Source organism: Anguilla rostrata, chromosome 12 (genome assembly GCF_018555375.3).
Source record: "Anguilla rostrata isolate EN2019 chromosome 12, ASM1855537v3, whole genome shotgun sequence".
NCBI classification, from domain to species: domain Eukaryota; kingdom Metazoa; phylum Chordata; class Actinopteri; order Anguilliformes; family Anguillidae; genus Anguilla; species Anguilla rostrata.
Window position 1 is genome coordinate 15,379,908 of NC_057944.1, and position 22,482 is coordinate 15,402,389.

At 43.8% G+C, this 22,482-nt stretch overlaps 2 protein-coding genes across 3 annotated transcripts; one reads left to right on the forward strand and one right to left on the reverse strand.

Moving 5' to 3' along the window:
• Positions 1-5,195: 5,195 nt before the first annotated feature.
• LOC135235680 (presenilin-associated rhomboid-like protein, mitochondrial) lies at positions 5,196-8,984 on the reverse strand. The gene is made up of 10 exons (XM_064301438.1): positions 8,929-8,984; positions 7,988-8,207; positions 7,751-7,891; positions 7,494-7,542; positions 7,258-7,353; positions 6,740-6,889; positions 6,432-6,502; positions 6,236-6,337; positions 5,672-5,769; positions 5,196-5,563 (listed from the first exon to the last, which is right to left on the reverse strand). Exons 1-10 carry the CDS (start codon positions 8,982-8,984, stop codon positions 5,443-5,445), a joined length of 1,104 nt encoding a protein of 367 aa, XP_064157508.1. The 3' UTR covers positions 5,196-5,442.
• A 3,891-nt stretch (positions 8,985-12,875) lies between these two features.
• LOC135235675 (nucleotidyltransferase MB21D2) lies at positions 12,876-21,882 on the forward strand. Of its 2 annotated transcripts, none has more exons than XM_064301428.1 (2): positions 12,876-13,448; positions 18,854-21,882. In XM_064301428.1, exons 1-2 carry the CDS (start codon positions 13,193-13,195, stop codon positions 20,113-20,115), a joined length of 1,518 nt encoding a protein of 505 aa, XP_064157498.1. In that variant the 5' UTR covers positions 12,876-13,192; the 3' UTR covers positions 20,116-21,882. The 2 variants fall into 2 exon arrangements, with proteins under 2 accessions (XP_064157498.1, XP_064157499.1); XM_064301429.1 differs by having other exon boundaries at positions 13,326-13,462.
• Positions 21,883-22,482: the final 600 nt, after the last annotated feature.

Below are 22,482 nucleotides of genomic sequence, written 5' to 3' on the forward strand. Positions count from 1 at the left end.
ACCCCTCATCAGCAAATGTGAGCACACATACTCATGGTACATGCAAGACAGAGCACAACCATTGGCTGGGCAATGGACAGACCCAGAGCCTAGAAACACTGGGACAGTGGGCGTCAGCGAGACACTCAGAGACACTGAGAAAGATTCAGTATCATATTCACCGGAACAGCTGTGTCAAGCTGTTCAATTTGAGTTGATATTGTATTTAGATCCCAATTTGACTTTGTGTGAGTTATTATTCCAGAAATATACAATGTACTTAAAAAAACATAATATAAAACAATCAATACCGTACAATGGTCTGCAGCCTGACTTTACCTGGATGGATTCATACCTGTCTAAAGTAAATGTAGATATAGTGTGATAGATGCTGTTAGTGTAGTTGAATAGCTTCTGAGTCACCTGAGGTTACCTGAAATACATCCGAACCTCTGAGAAACAAATGCATTGGGTATGGAGGCCATTCCGAATTCTGAATGTTCCTTGAAAATGATGAAAATTCATGAATCTTATGAATTTAGGTTTTTCATTGATTGGATTTACATAATGAAGGTATCACCATTTTCCAGAAAGACTACTTTCATTGTATAATTGTACTCCTGGAGTTGAAGTTAATAACTAACAATCAAATCGGCGGTACTCAGGAGCTTTCTGATCTCATTTTCAGTGACTCGCTATCTTTGGACTCTCGAGCAGTGTGTTCTCCACTTATGTATATGGACTTTGGTGACTTTCTTAAATTGTGTTGTTCAGCAATAGTACATTCTCCTTTGTGCAAGTTTTTGTAATCAATGGAATATATTTCTCTTTTTTCCCTGCTTGCAGTTCTGCATCTCTGTTAATAAAAATGAGCCTGATAAGGCCTAACTGTAGGTTACTTTCTGTGTCATACCCTTTGGTTGGTGGCTCATTCTGTAATTCTGAGGTTCATATTTATGTGTATTTGCTTATGGGCTGCAGGGTGGCACAGCCGATTCGGTGCAGAACAAGGGCTGGCACAGCTGCTTCGGTGTAAACTGTGAGATGGTGCGGCCAGCTCACTGTGGGGGCTGTTGGATGTTCTTGGATCAAATAAGCGGTCTGAAGCAGATTGTGAGCGATACAGTTAGTTAGGCGAGTGCTGTGGAATGATACAGGCGGTTCAGTTAGTGTTGTGGGATGGCTGAAATCCTTTAGTATGGGCGGTGGAAAGGTGTGGTCACTGAAACCGTAATTATTATTGCTGTGAGATTAAACTGAACGTCTCAGTGATTCACATCACTGAAATGGTGACACACTGTCCTTCCAAAGGTAGCTTCGAAGTATGATTAAAATATCGCCATTTTGGGAATGTTCCATGTTGTTTGACCCCAACTGAGCCATGCTGTAATGATTGGCTTCTTGTAAATACAGATTCAGAGAGCGTGAGAAGGACAACATGCACTACCTCCACCAGCACTCTCCTCCCACACTGGGTTAACTGATTTTTTTTTCTCTGTGTCAGTTAGTGGACTTTGGCTTTCACTGTGCGGTAAACATTGAGGTCGATTTCACTGTTGACTCTTTGCCAAGCAGGAGTTTGCCCACAGACACAAGTTCAAAATATCATAAGCTGAGAAGCCAGAACTCCATGTGACACGTTCACTGTCCAACCCACTGTCTCTACTCTCCATTTATATTATACTTCAGTGGGTAAATTATAAATACATTTGTCATAAAAATGAGAGAGGATGGCAAAACGATTTACTTTCCATTGCTTTAGCCACCTCCCCCACCTTAGACACTCAACAGTAAACCCTTATGTTGGTAAGGACAGAGGACACAAAGCCAGCATTCTTCCTGCTTTCAAACAGAAACACCACAGTGGGCGGGAGTTTGGAACAGAAGGTAAAGGCTTTATGGCTTAATGACCCGGTTAATATTTGACCATCTATAGGGATCGAAGTCTAACTCTCGCTGTGTTTCTGGATGGAGATGGAGGGAATATTGGTCGGGAGGTAATTTGGTTGCTACAGGGAAAGGGGTCTCCTATTAGCAGACAAAGGGGTTCTCTGGGCACCACTAAGACTCGGTCAAACAGAACAGGAGGATTGGAACAGACCCCCCATTTTCAGTCTCAGGATTACCAAAGCTCAGAATGCATTAACTGTCCCATCCAGCCATGTGGAGGTCATTAAGTGCATTTTTTAAAAATGATACATAATATGACTCACTGCCCCCTGCTGACAGGTGTGAAGCTCCTACCAGGCACAGGCAGGAGTGAGCACAGTCTGTTTTGGGAGTTCATCCAAGCATTTATCTATTAATGTGATCAAGTGTAAATTCAGTCAAATTGTATATTAAATGCTAATTTGTGCAGTTTTCAGGTTCTGAAAGGTTAATACTGAACATTCAGCTATATTGAGTAATGAGAAACATTTAATATAAGAATATATTGTAACTGAAATGTAATTTCTGCCTCAAATCATCAAGCATGGATTGATGCAACAGGGCACAGATTAATGTCAGAAAGTTGCCACATTCTCAACTCAGGTTTGATTAAGCACTAATCAGGCAGAATCAGGTTTGCATAAGTGGATCACATATTCATATTCTTCAGCTTTCCACGGATCAAAATTAAGATTTACAGCTTTCCTCAAATTATTTTTAATTAATTGTAATTCCTGGCAGTCATCCCCACTGCTTGCTTTAGTTAGGCCAGGTTTCAGTGTGCACAGCCAGTTCCTCCCATACATATCCCTGCAGGTACACCATGTACATAAGGGGTGTACTGTGAGCTTCAGATGCCATGGCAAGTGTAAACAGACACAACAGGCACAATGCAAGGAGGTGTGTGTGTGCCACAGGTAAAGCAGGCCAGGCGAGGAGGTGTGTGTCTGTGCCACAGGTAAAGCAGGCCAGGCGAGGAGGTGTGTGTCTGTGCCACAGGTAAAGCAGGCCAGGCGAGGAGGTGTGTGTCTGTGCCACAGGTAAAGCAGGCCAGGCGAGGAGGTGTGTGACTGTGCCACAGGTAAAGCAGGCCAGGCGAGGAGGTGTGTGTCTGTGCCACAGGTAAAGCAGGCCAGGCGAGGAGGTGTGTGTCTGTGCCACAGGTAAAGCAGGCCAGGCGAGGAGGTGTGTGTCTGTGCCACAGGTAAAGCAGGCCAGGCGAGGGGTGTGTGTCTGTGCCACAGGTAAAGCAGGCCAGGCGAGGAGGTGTGTGTCTGTGCCACAGGTAAAGCAGGCCAGGCGAGGAGGTGTGTGTCTGTGCCACAGGTAAAGCAGGCCAGGCGAGGTGTGTGTCTGTGCCACAGGTAAAGCAGGCCAGGCGAGGAGGTGTGTGTCTGTGCCACAGGTAAAGCAGGCCAGGCGAGGAGGTGTGTGTCTGTGCCACAGGTAAAGCAGGCCAGGCGAGGAGGTGTGTGTCTGTGCCACAGGTAAAGCAGGCCAGGCTGGATCCTCAAGTCAGCTCCAGAAGATTAATGGACCTTTCTGAGGAGCAGTCTGTTAAAAATAGCATCTTTGTAGCTAGCTATCTTTTCCCAGTAGTGCTGCCATCCAAGCTGTGATCCAAATTCAAGGTAGCATGTCTGGCCAAAGATTAATTTTTTCATTTTTCTATGAACATTTCAAATGAACGAATGCTTCAATTTGAATTTTTTCACCCTACAAGAAGAAACAATGGTACCACTGACTTCAGATGCAGACCCTTCCGTCTTAACATTCTGCTACTCCTGTGGGCATAGCTCTATTACCACCATCTTATTAGATTTTATTCTGTACTGCAGTTCAGGCAAAGTACCTTTGCGATAAGTACAGCAACAGTGCCATGCGGAGGAACTTGACAGCAAACGTTGGGTTACAAGCTCAGCTCCTTTGCAGCCACACCAGACTGTTACCCTCAAGTTCTGCTATGTTTTTACAGTCACAGTTGGGAAAGACACAGTACAAAATGTATTTGAGCAGTAGGGAGGAACAACGGCAATGCAAACATTTTAAATAATATAAAATATAGCTTGCTTTACCTTTTTTGAGACTTATGTGGCAGACACTAACTTCAGTTTTTCAAATGCTGTAAGCTCTCCAGCACTACCTGAGGATGGACTGGAAACTAGCATAAAACCAAGACAGACCATTCTCAGCCCTTTGTGCTCAGGCATGTCTGAAGTGCAGAGCTCTGCTGAGGACAGGAGCTTATGGAAGGTTCATTCATTCTCCTGGAACCTCAGGTTTTATTCCCATCAGTGCAGACAGGCCTTGAGTTGTAACAGCGGAATAATGATGACACATTCCAGGCCCATCTGCAATGGCGTATTAACGAAGGACAATATCAAAACTGTTCCAATCCACTCCTACCAATCCAGGCCAAGATAATTTATTCTCAGCAGTGAAATTTTGTAAACTCTAACGAACTAACGCAAAATTAACTTTACATTTTCAAAAGTCATTCAATAAACTTTTAATTTGTCTTCTTCCACAGTTTTGAATGCCCAATCCTACTCATGCTGCAATGCACTGAAGAGCGCGAACAAGCATGTGCCCTGCTCCGAAGCACGTGATGTCAGCGCTGATTCTCATCACAACGCGGTTTGCAAGCCCTGCTCGCACAGACACGAGTCGAAGGAAGACGCTTCATATGCAGCGGGCGCCACGTTTACGAGTGGGGGCCCCTGCTGCATAACAAGATGGCGTCTTCCTAGATGACTGAACCGCTCCCATCTCTGGGTAACATTAGAGCCCGTCCTGACTGCCAGCCACAGTTGGCACCGGCACAATCCAGATTCAATGCCAAACCATTGGGACCTACCATGCACTACAACAGGTTCTTAACAGGATGAGCCAACCAGCAGTCCCTGAATTAACTCTTAACACACCCAGTGCTCATGCACTGCTCATAGCTGCCTATACAGCGAGACATGGTGGTGGTCACAACAAAGATGGATGCCAGAACAGAATCAAGACAACTATGACACCGTAACTGTGCTAGTCTTTGGGGACAGCTCTTGGGACTTTGGTCGTAACCATTATCTCTGCCTACTAACTTAATATTTTTCAACAGCGTAAAATCTTGAGATGCATCATTCCTGTTCTCTACAAAAAAGTGATTTTTTTTGTCACTCCCTGATTGCAATAACTTTTACCTTTAATTTGTCTGCATTTTCGAACAAGACTGTGTGCTGCACTGAGCAGCAGTAAATATACATTACAATATCTGAATAAATTATCACAAAGTGACATCTAGTGCCCCCAGCAGAGAAACAAGCAGAACCCTCTCTGCTCGGTGAAAAGTCTCTCAGAGATTATTTTAATGAAAAACAGCTGCATGATTTACACAGAGGGATAAAACAGTTTATACAAGGGCCTGGGAGAGGAGCCCATTCCCAGAATCCTCTCCTCCTGCAGTCCAGGCAACAGGCGCGTTTCACATGTCCGTCTCCGCATGGGAGACCAATGGCGTCCCCAGCTCCCTTCCCCAAAACCAGCCTAGAAGGAGCCGGTCCCGCCCCCGCCCCCGCCCGGGCCCTTGGTCCGCAGGTCGTGCCAGAACTTCACGAGCGGCTCGCGGTTCTTCCAGATTAGCTCGTGGCCATATGAAACATACCAACTGCAGACAGGAAACAGGACAGTGAGTGAGACGCACGTAACACCTCAGCAGGGACAGGGAGACAGATACTGTGCTGGGGAGGGTAACGGGATGGTTCAAAACACTCACATTCCAAACAGGGCCCCGCCCAGGTGGGCAGCGTGATCGAAAAACTTCCATCCCAGAAAAAGGCCTGCTGTATCCATGGCAACAATGGCTTTCAAGGCCTAGAGGGACACAGACATATCACACGATAGAAATCAAAAATAAAGCCACAAAAACACACAGTACCCCCTGTAGCTTTATGTTTGCATGACTGTGCATGCCTGTGAATGCACGTGTGTACTGGTGATTCCTAAAGTGTCCTCCAGGTGGATTAAAGCTTCTTTGAGGTCTTGCGATTTGTTTTTTCAGCACATGAAAGCTGCAAGGCCGTGCTGCTAATTGGCTGTGTTATCAGCACCCAATAGATATCATGATTATTATTATTTTTTCCTGGAAGCATTTCACAAGGCCTCTGATGTTTGGTTGTTCACTGCAGCATCAGGTATGATAAAAGAAAAAAAATAAATTAAAAAAAAGCCGCTCCATGGCGGCTGTTATTCTTATTACGCTAAAAAAAAACAAACAAAAAAAAAAAACTGTGATTCGATATATCACGCAGCCCTACTGGGAACAGCTGTTTTCACTCACGCTGCCTGCGGTGAAGGTGAACATGGGCAGGAAGATGATGGCCAGCTTGGCCTCAGGCATCTTAGTACAGACTGCGGCCAGGACTGTCATTATGGCACCTGACTGAGGAAGACAGCAACCGTTATCAGGAAGAAAAGGAAGGGCTGTTGTTGAATACTCAGGTATTCTGTGTTTGAAAAAGAGTGTAAAAACTCACCGCCCCAAGTGAAGGACCCAGGCGTCCTGTGGCTGTCTTAGCCAAATAGCTGCCGAACGTGGAGATAACACCTGGGAATCAAGACAAACCTTCAAGTGAGCACCACAAAGACACACTCCATGTACAGAGATCAACAAATAAATCAATAAATCAATCAAATCAATGAATCACTACAAGAAGTCATAAACAGGAGCAGTTACTAGTTTTATAACAATAAACATGAATTTTAGATTCCATACAGCATTATTGTTATTACAATAAGTCTCCACATGGCATTATAGATTATTATATCTAGGAAACACTCTTACCTGCAGACAGGTAGACAGCCATGAATTGCTCTGGGCCGAGCAAAGACACAATGCTGGAAGAAAAGCTCCACAGCACATACATGTTGGCCGCCATGTGGAACAGCGAGTAGTGGCTGAAGGTGGAGAGGATCATGGGAAAGCACAGTGCCTCTAGGGAACAGAGTACAACAGTGCAACCTCACTCAACACCTTACTCAAAACCAGCACTAGCTCCAGCTAGCTCCCGCACAAGATAGCTAACACTCAACACACAATACCAGAACCCGCTCTACACAATAGACAAAATCAACATCATCACCACACTCAAGCCAGCACCTCACTCACTCAATGCTAAAAGCAAATGGGATGTGTGTGTGTCTGTGAGAGAGAGTACGTACTGCATGTACGTATGTGTGTGTGCATGTACGTGTGTGTGTGTGTGTGTGTGTGTATGTGTGAGTACGTACTGTATGTACGTGTGTGTGTGTGAGTGTGAGAGTACATGTACCTATCTAGGGCAGACACGCAGACATACTCACTGGACGCAGGGTTGGAGGTGAAGTATGTGATCATAGCTCTCTGCAAGGAGGGGATTCTCCAACAGCAAAACACCAGGACATTCAAGCCAATGATCCCTGTAGGGAGACAGTCGTTTTTAAAGCTAAGATTTAGCAGAAACACAATCTCAAGTATCATTAATAATATTTGTTTTTATTGCTGTAATTTTGTAATGTATGCTTTTTAAGAGAAAAAAGAGAGAGAGAAAGAGAAACACCTGTAACTGTCCGTTGACCCTCGCTCAGACTGTTCCACCACTGGTTCACCTGAAACACAACAGCCATTATATTTGGCTCTGTCAACACCTACAATACTGCCCACAACCTCCCTGCCCTGCCCCAGAGAACAAACAAGACACAGTCAGATGAAACCCGAATCCTAACTCAAACTATAAGAATAACAATAACAAATCAGGTCCAGGCCAAGGGATAGGGGACAGAATCTCTGTCACACACATTTTTTTCTGCACTCTACCTGTTTGCGGATGTCGCCCTGTTTCTGCGGCCGTAGTTTTTCCAGCCAATCCGTTCGGACCTCGTCAAAGTAGCTCTGCACACGTGACTTCAGAGACTCGTATTGCCAGATAGCCGCAGCACCAAAGGAGCAGCCTGTAAACTAACATGGAATTAGAAGTCATATCTACAAGAGTCAGAAAAGGCTAATAACCTGTGACTTATTTACAGTATGGGGGAAGAGCAGGAGAGGACATACCCCAACTGTGAATACCAGAGGCTTCAGAAGTTTTCCAAAGGACCTGCGGGGAATGTGGAGAGCAGGGGTCTCCGCTTGGAGGGAGTATCCCTTCCTCTGGGCAACCTCCTCACTGGGGACTGTTTGCTTAGGTCCAGCTTCCTCCATCTCTCCCTTCTTGACCTCAGCCTTTTTTGGGGCCTTCCGGAAGCCACATCTCTGTTGTGTGTAGAAGTTAAACCTGCAGGAATAAACAACCCCAGGCAGAAAGTACACCTGACGACACCACAAGATTTCATATGACCCCTGAATGTACAGTCTTCTGTCCTCACGAAAAGGTCATACGTTTTTGTATGTAACGACCTGGCTAGCTTGAAAACCTACAAGATTATCAAGATAACGTTAAACTGCGATTGACTATTGACAACGTACTAATAAGCGAGCAAAGCTCACTAGATAACTTACTTGTTCACGAACTTTCCAGTTAAATGCTGTAACCTACTGTTCCAGTCAGCTATAGTTAGCCAAATAAGTTAGCTGCTGCCGTAGCCACCCAATGTCTGTGAAAAATAAAGAGGCCTAAAAATATCTGTCGCCTACTTAACCAATTCGGTACCTTAACCACCAGAGCTAATGACATTTTCCGAGCAAGCATTACATTTGATCTATCTTGCTAGACTGCAAGTGTCAAATAAAGCTCGCTAAGTGACTAGTAGCAGGCATCTACTACTGTGTAGCCTACCGGCAGCAGAAACATCGGTGTTAGCTTCTTCATCACGCGAGTACGTTGCAACTTTCAAAAACGAAGACAATATCAGGTACGAATGTAAAGGTTTCTCATCGACCTACCTCTTTGTTTTTCCTTGCGAGGTGCAAGTAAGTAAATCTCCTAAAGTCCATCTTTGTAAACATACCCTCCACGCCATGTTTAGAATGACCGGGCCCGTCTCGCCATCACCTACCGGGTCAGCGAGAGTATCTGCCGCCGGGGTACTCTCTGAATTCGACGCAGAGACATCTTGTGGAGAAGGAGAGAAGTAACGACTGAGGGACTATCGTACCTGCTTAAATAAACATTTCTTCTAATTACGTTCTTGCATAAATTCACGGCCAAGATGACCAGAGCCCGGAAACTGTGGAATTAACAACAACAACAACAACAACAATAATAATAATAATAATATTAATAATAATAATAACAACCATTATGTATTTATTACGGTGTGCTTTAATAAGTACAACCAATGCACAAATTAACTTTTATCTGTGGTTGTATGTGAATGTAAAAGGTTTGGACAACATAAAACCTGAGCCTGAATTCAATTAAAATGTGTCCTTAAAGTTACAATCTCGAAGATTTCCGTTTCGTTCTCTTTGGGGGTACCAATGTGGAGAGAAGCAGTAATTGCAGGTGAGTTTTTGGACCTCACTTCCCATAAATCCAACCAGTGTCGCCTGTATGACGTCAGTCAGTTGCCACCTGGGCCACGCCAACTATAACACTTACTATTTACTGAATAAAAAATGGTTGTTATAAAAGTAACGCTATGTACATACTCATTCATTGTCTAACATTAGGCTAACTTAAGCTGTCTTTACACTGCCGAGCCAGGTTAAAATGCCGTAGCAGACCTGGGGTAGAATTAGTGATGATCAATTTCCACAGACGTTCTTTATCCACCTTTTGCTCGGTATGAACATCTTTACACTGCAGAGAAGAATCCGCGCGATTCGCTGTGGCTCATGCAATTATGTATCTCACAATAAACATTGCCTTTCTAGTGAATGATTGTTGTGTAATATTTTTTTAAAACAACTGCCTTGCAAAATATTACCCCTGGTGTTTCTGGTTTTGCTAGCTAAACTGTTCGCTGAGCTGGGTGTTAAATTAGCAATCAGAACAAGAATAAAACAAAAACAAAGGAGATTTAATCAAAAAAGGGCATCAAGGCTGAAGGAACATGTGAGGAAGCGTAATAAAATAATAACAACGCTAATCCATACTGCCGTATTCTTTTATTTAGTTTTCTCCGGCTTGACATCTTTACACAGAAATCAGACCCGGCTCTGCTCCACCTATACCCCAGCTTTATTCCGATCATTATAATATATTAATGAACTTGATGGCAATGTAAATAACTGTAACGTTAAGGCCAGTTCAGATCAATGATTCCTAACGAGACCAAACGGTTTTAGAATGTTGCAGAGAAAATTGCAGCGGTATGGTTAGTTGCAGAGCGTCTGAAGCCCTTGCCTGGAGTCTCACAAGACCCACCTTGTCAAATCGCCAAGTGCAGTTTTAGAACGTTTACAATCAGACTTGGAATTTTGCAAGTTGCATCCAGTCTCGTTGCGAATCATTGATCTGAACTGGCTTTTAGTTAGCTACATTACAATGTTGCAACAAGGTAGCATTGAATTCGAGAGACGGTTTGCGAGGTCGGTACCGGTCGGTAGCGTTAGCTAGCGTTTTTTCTAATTGTTAGCGGACATTAGATTGTGTTAATTACATTAGCTAGCTAGCTAACGCAACATTACCTGATATGAGAGATGGATACTGTGCGCAATGTTGTCTAAACTAATGTTGCCTTTCTTGACATGGTCCGGTAGCTAGCGTTAACTGTGCAAGTAGCTATGTAATTTAGTAACGTTACATTGTAATCAAATGTAATACGAACTCTACATCGACAAATATGACCTCTCGGGTTACACAAAAATTTTAGGGTTCCATAACCCTCCCCGCCTTCTCTGTTATTGTAACGCTAGCAGACATCGGAAAAAACAGTACGCCGCTCCCACACAAGTCAGTTGAAGAGCGAGCCTGTTGCGTTAGCTCCGCCTATCCTCTCTGGCGGACCAACCACTGATGGGTGATGGAAAACGCGTCACTAACTATGCCGCTTCTGATTTGTTCCCGGGAATGTCGACACAGACACCCAGTTCTTTAATCATAAATTATAGTAATAATATAAATTAATATAATAATAGGCTCAATCGCCATTGTGTTACCTAATTCGGCGATAGATAGTGACTTAACAGACATTTTAACGAAAATCTTCGAGATTATTACTTTTAATTTAAATGTGATTCCTTCGAAGAGTAGGTTTTTTTGGAATGTTTTCGCAACATTCGAAGTCAGTGTTCTAGGACTCCGTTGCTTTCAGTTACCAGTTGTGACTGTTACATCCATAGACATATATACATAGACGCCACATTGGCCTTTGGATCGTACGTCAACGTCTATGTATATATGTCTATGGTTACATCAGCATTGGAATGTTCAGTTAAGAACATTTTATTCACATTTACTTGAAGGGTTAATGAACAGCTTAATGAACTTCTTCACAATCGCAATTTTCTGAACTAACCAAACTGCATTGAGAAAATAAATTCTTGCCTTTAATAGTTAGTTGAAGTTAAGGACAAATGCTGATTGAATCTCAGCATTGGTCTTTTGAGATATATTTTATTTATTTTTATTTTTTGAAGAGGGAGTACCTGTAGGGCCACATACTGGACAGTTGGTTAGTAGATGGGGGTTGCAGTATTTTGAAAGGTACAAGAGAAATTGAATGTCTATAAATATAAGCTGGGCCCATACCCAGAAAAGGGCAGAGTATGAATCTTGGATCAGGCAACCCCTGTCAATATCCTAATCTCGTTCATTATGAGGTAAAATTCTACACTGATCCTTGATCAGGACTCCTACTTTGACATGTTGCATGAATACAAAATGTTACTAAATTGAGTTTAGCACATTCAAGACTTTATATTGGAAAGGTAATTCATTTAGGATTATTGGAATAACTTTAGACAGTGGTAGATAGCAGTGATGTGGATAGTGTCCAATAATGAATAATGAACAGCTTCAGTGCACCTTGGCATAGATTCTACAAGTCTGTGGAACTCTACTGGAGGCATGTAACACAATTTTTCCAAAACATATTCCCTCATTTAGGGTTTTGATGATGGTGGTGGAGAGCGCCGTCTAGCACGTTGGTCCTAAATATCCCATACTGTAGGTGTTCAACTGGGTTGAGATCTGGTGACTGCGAAGGCCATAGCATATTATTCACATCATTTTAATACTCATCAAACCATTCAGTGACCTCGTGTGCCCTGTGGATGGGGGCATTGTCATCCTGGAAAAGACCACTTCCATCAGGAAAAAAATTAATTTAACCTTTATTTAACCAGGTAAAAGTGATTGAGAACAAATTCTCATTTACAATACTGGCCTGGATAGGATAGGATAAAGGTGATCACTTGTATTGATTTGCAGTGACCCTTCACTCCAAGAGAACAAGTGGACCCTAGACATGCCAGGAAAATGCCGCCCACAGCATTACAGAGCCACCGGACGCCCTCGCTGTAGGGGTCAAACATTCAGGCCTGTATTGTTCTCTTGGTGTACGCCATACATGCACTCGCCCACTTGTTGAGAATATTGTGAAGGATGACTCATCTGACCATATCACTTGTTTCCACATCTCTGTAGACCAGTGCTTGTGGTTTTTGCACCACATCTCTGTAGACCAGTGCTTATGGTTTTTCCACCACTGAACTCTCTAATGTACATATTTCTTCGTAACGAGGGGTTAATGCGCTGAAACCCTACTATAATAATCCCTCTCTATGTAGTTATTGACAGACTGTTCTTGCTGAAAGTCTGACCATGTCCTGCATTGACATCTCAGTCACCTGAGGAAGAGTTGCTCTTCTGTTTTTTATTACATATCGCAATTCACAAGCGTCCCAGTCATCGAATGTGCACTTTTGACTTCAATTTCCAACCCTATTTACAAGGACACAAAAAAGGATACGTTAAAAAGTTCAGCTTGTAGGCTACTCATTGCTACAAACTACAATTTTTACGAGTATGGCTCATTCACGACCCGTTCGTGGGAAGGCGGAAAGATGCAGCGTAGCCTACTCCGGTGTGGAAGAGGTGCAGGTGCTTTCGGATGACGAGCCAGCAGAATTTATACACCTCAAATTGTGGGGGACTTAAACTTTTCAACCGATCGTATCAATTATTCCTAGATTTGTGATCACGCTACATATTAGGTATTAGTTAACCGGACAAAATCACGCATCAGTTCGACTAGGGACCGGCATCAGATTTCAGAAAGGAGAACGAATCGCTTCCGCCTAGCGCCGTGTGAATATCCCTGAGTTACAGGGTACGTGGGACGCTTGTTCACAACGCTATTTATCCTTGTGAAGATGGCGGCTCCTGTTGTAGCCAGCCGGGCTGGATCCGTCAACAGCGTCGGGAACAGCCCCACTGCAACACCCACCAACCCAAATAATAATAACAAAATAATTCCCAGTTACCCCGAACTCGATTTTAGGTCCGGTGCAAGGATTGAGGAATTGAACAAGCTCATCCAGGAATTCAGCAAACACGATCAACGCGAATATGACGACCAGAGAGCCTTGGAAATTCACACCGCGAAGGACTTCATCTTTTCTATGCTTGGTAAAGAAAATTGGGCAAGTTTGTTAACGCCTTATCCTGTTGCAAGCTCTAATTAGGTTAGCTAACTTTTCTCGAAATCGATATAAATTTTCAGAAAACCTCACTGCATTCATTGATTGGTTATAGCTGCAGGAATCTACCTTGTGCAGTATTTTTCGCGTAAGCTAGGATATAGTTCATCGAGTTCATTTGCTCATTTTCAGCTCAGTGAAAGGCATTTCTGAATGCACTTTTCATTAGCATTGAATACAATTAAGTTTTTGCTAGCTAGCTATATCGATAGATGATTATAATATTACCTGTTATTTCCGTATTGCCCCAAGCAGAGTGAGCATATAACGTATTTACGTCAGGTCACTTACTCGCAGGTGTGTGGTCAAAGCCCACCGATGAGCAGGTGTCAGTTTCTATAATTGCAGTGTTTTTATTTTAAAATTAGTGCTCATAATGAATCGACCGGCTGCATCGTGTGAAATCAACCAAACAAACCACATATCCTGTTCACTCCCCAAAAAAGAAAAAGTAGCCTATTATGTTAGTCGGACTGAAACATGCTAGCTGGTTGTTTTCATTAACAACATATTTTTTCATTTGGGGTTTTTTTTTGTTTTTTGTTAGCAAGGCAAGGCCCAGTAATTGCACACCCGTCAAACCATGCGAACAAGCAAGGCTAGCCGACCTGTCTTACATCAGTGAAGACATTAGGTTCAGAATTCATTAATATAAATGGTTTAAATTACTGAAAGCGATGACGTAGTTACATTTGTGAAGGGTTGCTACCCTGCGTTCTGCCTAAAACCTACCAAAGTGGATTGAGGCATAACCTGTGAATAAATGACGTTCCAAACTATATTTCTGATTCGCTGTTGTACAGGTACAACATGCCAGTATCGCTAATTTTTAACCACATATTGCACGATTGGTCCTGTTTTCTAAGTTAAATATGACGGGGCCTTTTAATTGGAATTGTATCCCCACTGTTACCTTTCCTATAGTCACATTGGCTTATGATAACGCCACCTCAACGCACACTAGCATGATTGAAGGTGCACCACAGTCTTTCTCACTATTAGACTGGAGTACAGAAGGCGTAGGATCCTGGATGCATTAAAGTGGGAAAGAAAACTCTGCTGAGAGGTGCTGTCTACACCGATTAATTAATGAAAAGCAGAATGTCTGAATGTCCTGACTGTCCACATCTGCGTATGCTTACCTCAGTCTGCTGTGTTTGAGACTGTAGTAGTGTAGACCCTGGCCTGCATTTGGCGTTTGTGTAGTTCTTCATAAACCAATAAAGTTAAGCAGCCTATGGAAGATTTCTGTAATGAAAATCGAGGTTTGATCCTTACCTGTGTATATTTGGTTTTTATGAACAATTACAATATTATTGCAGTTATTGTAGCTGAAGTATAGTATGTGCTGATTACAGGCATTCATTTCTTAATTGCGAGCAAGCAATTAAAAATTCTTGAAGGGTAGGTTGAAGCAGTGATGCATTATTAATATAGAGTATTTATGGAAGATGTTAGAAATGTTGCATGGGTATGTTTAAGGTTTTCTCCCTGTGTATGTGCCATCACTAACAAACAAATATGCTTGGGGGTTCATTTCTAAATAGCGTGTACAGTGACCTTCAAAAGTAAGGTAACTGTAGAGTGATACTTGTTATTTCTTGGCATGTATTTATGGTATTTGGATTTAAGAAAAGGTGAATATGATGAATATGAAAAGATTAATATGAGACAAAAGTACTGGCTATCAAAGTATGTCAAAAGATTAATGAGACATTAGTACAGACTATCAGTTTCATGTTATTTAGGCCTACATGCATGAATGTTTTACCATTTTACAGACACCGCTACTTTTGTGATCAGTCTGCTCATTTTCAGATGTGCAAAGTTAATTTAACAGTTAACAGAGGTGTCAACTGTTGCTTCAGTGTTTCCTTTTGCATGGATTTTTTTGCACATAAAAGAGCAGCGAGTGTCTATTGGTTTTAGCCTTTGTTTTCACACCATTATGAAGACCAGTGAAGTAACTATGGCTGAAAAAGAACTCATCTGTAAGCTGAGAAACAGAATTCATTAAGAAGGATTGCACATACATTGGGTATATCAAGTACAACAGTTTAGAAAGTCTTGAAATCAATGAAGCCACTGGTGGACTAAACATCGCACACGTCGGCCAAGGATGGCTTCTGAAGTGGAAGACAGGCAAATCCTAAGACCTGTGAAGAAAAACAATAAAACAATGGTCATGACATCACCAGCAGACTCCTGATGGCAGGGGTGAAAATATCGCAAGGCTAAACTGTAAAACTGTAAGAGTTCTGGAACAAAGTTTTATGGACAGATGAGTACAAACCTCTGTCGAAACATTGGAAAATTAAATGAAGAAGAAAATGTTTGTGAAATGTCTGGAGGTAATGTCATGCCTTGTCATGGATGAATTTGGAATTGTACGTAAAGATTTAGGTGATATACCACCCTGGGCCCAGTTTAAATACTGTACCATAATGTGCAGCACTTCTTCTCTCATAATGACCAGTATTTTCCATATAAAACTGAATGGAGCCCCACATTTTGCCTAATGTCTGTTATGTGGCAGTATTTATTCCAGCTTCATACACTTACCCGAGGGAGGCTTCACTTTTAAGATGCTGTCAACCAACTTGGGTTCCACCTCAGATGGTTTCATTACATTGGAAATTGTGCACTTTTCTGTCAGAAGGGTGATGGTCACAGTGATCTACCATGTAATAGGCCTACTGTACCATATGGTTCTCACAAAATAGTTTATCTGTAGATCTGGTGTTGAAAGCAAGGCTTACAGTGCAGTGGGATTAGCTTGGAGCTGAGTATTGAGGAACTTAAGTGCATCTTTTGCAATTAAACAGTTCCTGGGTGGGCTGCCGTGCCCTCGGGTACTGAAACCATAATTGCTTCAGTAAATATCCAGCTGTGCAGTGGGAATCCATGAATTGTAAGCTTTGTAAGGCTGTGTAGACACTTAGACTTTAAATGTCAAATACCGAACCACAGCCGTCAAGTCACTTTGTTAGCTATTGTGAACATTTATGGTATGCACAGCCTGAAGTAATGTTGCTCATGTTCCAGAGATGAACGATTTCAGTTTAAAATTTTCACTTTTCATTTGGGGGGATGTTCAGGATTTGTAAAAGTGGGCATATAGTCAATCTGAGCTGTTGCTTATGCTGTAGGTATTGTCAGAGACTTAATTTTTTAATCATTAGGCTATGTAATTATTACATAATGAGGACTCCTAAAAAAGTGATCAAGTATTTTTCTTCATTGAATTCTTAAGATGAATCTTTATGTGACATGATGTGCAGCACAGAAGGAAAGTGTGCGGGGGTCAGTCTTCATCTGTTTCTTGGCTAAAAAGTTTGGCAAAAATGCTGATATTTAAGGGACCCATTTTTTTACCTTTCTGTTTTTACTTTGTCTTGAAACATTATTCTGAGCTCCTGACTTAATGTGATTGTGGCACTTATTACCTTGGGTAGGGATGTAATAATTCCCATCTGACGGTCTTACCATGGTCTCTTTTATTTGGCTGAAAACATCATTGGTCCTCCAGCTGAAATGAGTGAAGAATGGCTATTGAACTTCTCAGTTTTATGTTACTAATTGTTGAGGATAGTAACCCCCTTTTCTGCAAAGTGCTTTGAGATCCTTAAAAGCTTAAAAGGCGCTGTATAAAATGGATGCCCCCAGGCTCCGCCCTAATGAACACTCCTGTTTATTTATCTTATCAGCACTGTGAGGACAGGCTGTAAACTGAGCTAAAGGTGGTGCAGTTTGCCTGCAGTGCCCCGTGAGTCACCCGTGTTTTACTGTGGGTGACACGTTCAACTAGCTGATGCTATATTACCCACAATCCCTCCCCTTCCTGCTGCCTCATAAGATGTCTTCAGTACTGATATGGGGCTCTGCTGGGGTTTACCATTTTCATTTTTTTTGCTGATCAAAAATTGGTTAAACTTTTGTAAACAAAAAATGGGGGAGGGGGGCCAGAAAATTTTGCCTCACAACTCAGTATATACATTTTCAACAACTTCTGAAATGGGACGTGGGATGCAAGGCAATAAATGCAGTTTTATATGAGTAAATGCAAAAAAGTGTGGATCCAGTACAAAATGGATCCAGTGCTCAAGATAAGTTAATCTGGAAGCTGGCAGTGAATTAGGCTATAAGAGGGCATGGCATCAAGAAGACACTTGAAATTAAAATGGAAAAGGTAATCAATATGCCAATTCCCCAGTTTCCAAGTCCCTAAATTAAATGAGCTATGAGCTGAACTGAACTGAAAACTCTTCTATGTTAGCTATTTAAAGAAAATCTACCCTTTTTAAGGCCACAATACATTAAGTATGGGAGCAAAAAAATAAGCTGTATTTAATAGTAATTTATTTAGAACTAGTGTAATGGGACCAGGTAAGCCATAGGTTTCAAACTAGAGTCTTGGCCTCTACTTAGCCTACTTAATAGTCATGCTCCTATTGCTTCTCCAGAAGTGACATCACAGTCTGCAGTGGACGCTCACCTGCTAGCTGACGTCTCTGAGCTCAGCTACACTGGTGCATGTATAATTTCTTTAGTGTTGTCTTTCAGTGTTCCTGCTAAAAGGTCAACATTTAGGTCAGTTTTGTTCCAAATCTGAATAACTGGCTTGGAAAAAACCTGCTTTCATGTTTTCTGGGACTATAAACTTGGATTTATTATTGTAATTCCTATGATCTGTTACCCAGCTTGAGAAATGCCATACTACTCTGTTAACGGAAGCAAATACGTAGGACTTGTGTGATTTGTGGATAGTCTCTGATGCTTCACCTAATCCTGATCCAGATGTATATTAGAATGACCCTTTACTGCTGCCACGGGTTCTTATGAGACTCATGAGTTTATGGTTTTCTGTGAGATGGAGCACTTGCCCATTGTAACTGTACTGGGGCCCATAAATCATGTTGTAATAAGTCCCATAATTACTCAATTTTATAAGTCCTTTGGACTGCCTTTCCTTTCTCTGTCTTTCATTGATGATATAGACACTAGAAACAGACATGCAGTCAGGTAATTGCGATGCCAGGGTCAAGGACTCTGCTGTGTGGTGCAGGTCATGTGATGGACTAGCGAGACTGTCTGGGGCCACTGTACCTGGGGGCGGGGTAAGGGGAGGGAGGGGTGGGCTTGTAGGGAGACTGGCAGTAGATCAATAAGACACTCAGAGCAGTATAGAGTAATGCACAGAGGACAATGCATCCTCGCAGATCAACCTCCCGTGGTCCAGAACCCTTCTTCTCCTCTGACCTCTCCTCCTATCTCAGTCGGAGTGAAAGCAAACCCATTCCTGAATAACCTTTCCCTGCCCTCTCCGGCTCACAGGCATGGTGCAGAAACTGGACCAGAAGCTGCCGGTGGCGAACGAGTACCTTCTCTTATCGGGCGGCGTGAGGGAAGGCGTAGTGGACATAGACCTGGACGAGCTCAACGTCTACGCCCGGGGAACAGACTTTGATCTTGACTTCACCCTGCTGGTGCCCGCGCTCAAATTGCACGACCGCAACCAGCCGGTGACGCTGGACATGCGGCACTCCGCGCTCTGCCACTCCTGGCTGAGCCTGCGGCTCTTCGACGAGGGCACCATCAACAAGTGGAAGGACTGCTGCACCGTCGTGGACCACCTCAACGGCGCCACCAACTACTTCTTCTCGCCCACGCTGGTGGCCGACTGGTTCTACGAGTCCATCAGCGTGGTGCTGCTGGAGGTGCAGAAGAAGCCGCAGCGGGGGATGCCCAAGGTGGAGAAGGTGGAGAAGAACGGCACCGTCATCTCCGTCATCCTGGCGGTGGGCAGCAGCCGCATGCTGTATGACATCGTGCCCGTGGTGTCCTTCAAGGGCTGGCCGGCCGTGGCCCAGAGCTGGCTGATGGAGAACCACTTCTGGGACGGGAAGATCACGGAGGAGGAGGTGATCAGCGGCTTCTACCTGCTCCCCGCCTGCTCCTGCAGCGGCCGCAAGGAGAACGAGTGGCGGCTCTCGTTCGCCCGCAGCGAGGTGCAGCTGAAGAAGTGCATCTCCAGCAGCCTGATGCAGGCCTACCAGGCGTGCAAGGCCCTCATCATCAAACTGCTGTCCCGGCCCAAGGCCATCAGCCCCTACCACCTGCGCAGCCTGATGCTCTGGTCATGTGACCGACTTCCAGCCAATTACCTGTCCCAGGACGACTTCTCCGCTCACTTCCTGCTCGGCCTTATCGACGACCTGCAGCACTGCCTGGTCAACAAGATGTGCCCCAACTACTTCATCCCGCAGTGCAACATGCTGGAGCACCTGTCGGACGAGACGGCCATGCTGCACGCCCGCAGGCTATCCTCGGTGCGCTCAGACCCGGCCGAGCACCTGCGCACCGCCATCGAGCACGCCAAGGCCGCCAACCGGTTGACCCTGGACCTGCAGAGGCGCGGCAGCGTGGCCAGCCTGCCCTCGCCGCAGTCGGACCCGGGGGACCAGCAGCCCGACGACCGCCTCGCCAAGAAGCTGCAGCAGCTGGTTACGGAGAACCCGGGGAAGTCCATCTCCGTCTTCATCAACCCCGACGACGTCACGCGCCCGCATTTCCGCATCGACGACAAGTTCTTCTGAGCAGCGCCCCTCCCCGCCCCACGTACCCCCCCTCCTTTCCTGTCTGGAACCGTTGCTGTTTTTCCCCTGGTGATGTTTTCTGTTAGAGCGTTGTGATTTATATTTTCCTGTGTTTTCCTCCCCCCCTCCCCCCACCCAAACACAGGAAGACACGGTGGTTGTCTCTGTTACCATGGTGACAGTGGTCTGTAGAACTCCACTGAACAGGCCTGGGAGGGGCTGGAGAACGGAAGGCTCGGAGTGCTGAGTGTAGTTCGTTCTCCACACAGGGGACTGTAAGGGTGGCTCATGCCACAGCTGAACGTGAAAGTGGAAATTGTTTATGAGGTGTACACCAGGGACAAGCTTTAGTACTTTAAATTACACCTGGCTCTGTGCCAGGAGGCCAAATTACATTTCCGAAAGTCATCTTTGACCATTCCTGTGTATAGATTTTTACTTCTCCACTGTGATAGGTTGAATTAATTATAGCTGGCTACTTTATAACTACATATAATAACCTGTCTTTTTTCAATCATTGCAAAATATACAGAAAATTGTCTTTTGAGAAATGTAGAATATGCCAAAAGCTGCAGGATTATGGTTGATGGAGAATGAGCTCCATCCTCAAGTGCAATTAGTCGAGTACACACACACAACCAGTCTAACAGTAATGTTTACTGCATAGTAGTTTCATGGGAATATTTCACAGAATGTAACATTTGCATATTGTTAGCCATTTCTAGACTTCCAGGACTTTGTCTTTTATGCAGAACTCAGTACTTTATCCAAACATTAACTGTAATTTACTTTTATTTATTAAAGTACACTGATGTTTTTTGATTATGCAAATTCAATTGAAGATGAGAAGACATGCCATGACATGTACACGTGCTTGACTGCTGTATAACTCTTAGACAGAGGATCCTCTCTCTGTTGACATGAATCTATTGTACATCTTTACTGTTATCATGGATTAGCCTCACAGCTCGCCTTCGGGAATGGACCAATCCCACAGCCTCACCTCTGACAAACTGCACACCATCGCTGTCAGCGGGGACCAGACTGACCAACCTCGTCACGCTCGTGGACCAATCCAGCAGCTTCACCTGAAACACAAACCAATTGCCTCACGCCTTGCCTTCACCATTGGCTAATCCTACTGCCTCTCTGGCCTCACCGACCAATCCTGCACCACGTCTTTGACGCTGACCAGTGAAGTGTTGGCATATCATGGGGGATGTAGTTCTCCCGGCTGAGAAACGTCTCTGCTCACCTGAAGTGACCTGTACCAGGTACTGCGGAGCCCCCGAGGGAACACTGCTGGGAATTTGTGATATGAGCTGAGCATGACCCACTTTTAGAGAGAACTTTATATTGACTATTTAAGCTACACTTGAGATTTAACTAACAATTACAATGGAAGGTAGACAACTAAATCCAATTATGTGATTAAGGGACTACATTTGATGCAGACTTAAATGGACTGTGATTGACACGCCTGAAAGGTGGAAATGTTAAATGCAGCTATAAACCCAAGTAAATTCCAAGAAGAAGTGGAATCTTCAAGAACATTCTTTGGCCAATTCAGTGCTGTGATTCATATAAGTATGTATGGGTGACAACTAGTATGTATATGGTTGTTCAAGATTGTCCTCTGCTGACTGAGTTTCTAAGCTTATATTTGCTCTTGTGTAAAATAATTCTGTATCCCATAACTGCTGTGAGTGAAATGTGTTCTAGATCTCATGTGCAAATTAAAAGTGTCCTGTGGGACTTGGTACGGTGGCTGCAATGTGAATGCTCTCCAGTGCCACTCTGCATGGGGTAGTGAGTGCAATCACTTGGCTGCATTACTTGGGTGCGCAGTTTGAATGAATACAGATAACCCAACACGCTGGGCTTATTTTTGCCACGGAAGGTAGAATGTGTCCTTTGACGTTATATATGAATTCAGAATTGCTGTGGTCTTAAAATAATTTTATGAAATTCATACAGTGCTGTCCAGTTTGTCCCTATCCTGGGCTGGTTATTTTAGTTTCCTGCATTCTCAGCACCTGTCAGCACACCTGCAGTACTGCCTTGAATACAGTCCCTCCTACCCACGGTCAGAAAGGGAACCATGCTTATTTCCGAGGCCTAGATGCACGCTACCCTCTTCTATCCACAGTAAACATAGGAATGCACATTATATCTATTAATCCACTCTACATGAGTGACTCAATACTGTCCACAGTAATGCAGCTTTCTACATTAACTGTCCGCAGTTCATATTGACCGCTCCCTGTCGCAATCTGCCCATGTAGTTTCCATTGACCCGTACTGACCTGTGCTAAGCTACATTATCGGTACTGACCACAATGTTGCCTCACTGACCCATACCACACT

Coding starts and splice junctions, on each gene's coding strand:
- LOC135235680 (XM_064301438.1), bottom strand. CDS start 8,984: ATGTCTCTGCGTCGAATTCAGAGAGTACCCCGGCGGCAGATACTCTCG. Junction 8,208..8,928: donor CAGATACTCTCGCTGACCCG/GTAGGTGATGGC, acceptor TTATTCCTGCAG/GTTTAACTTCTACACACAAC. Junction 6,503..6,739: donor GGCTGTCTACCTGTCTGCAG/GTAAGAGTGTTT, acceptor CTTGATTCCCAG/GTGTTATCTCCACGTTCGGC.
- LOC135235675 (XM_064301428.1), top strand. CDS start 13,193: ATGGCGGCTCCTGTTGTAGCCAGCCGGGCTGGATCCGTCAACAGCGTC. Junction 13,449..18,853: donor CTTCATCTTTTCTATGCTTG/GTAAAGAAAATT, acceptor TCCGGCTCACAG/GCATGGTGCAGAAACTGGAC.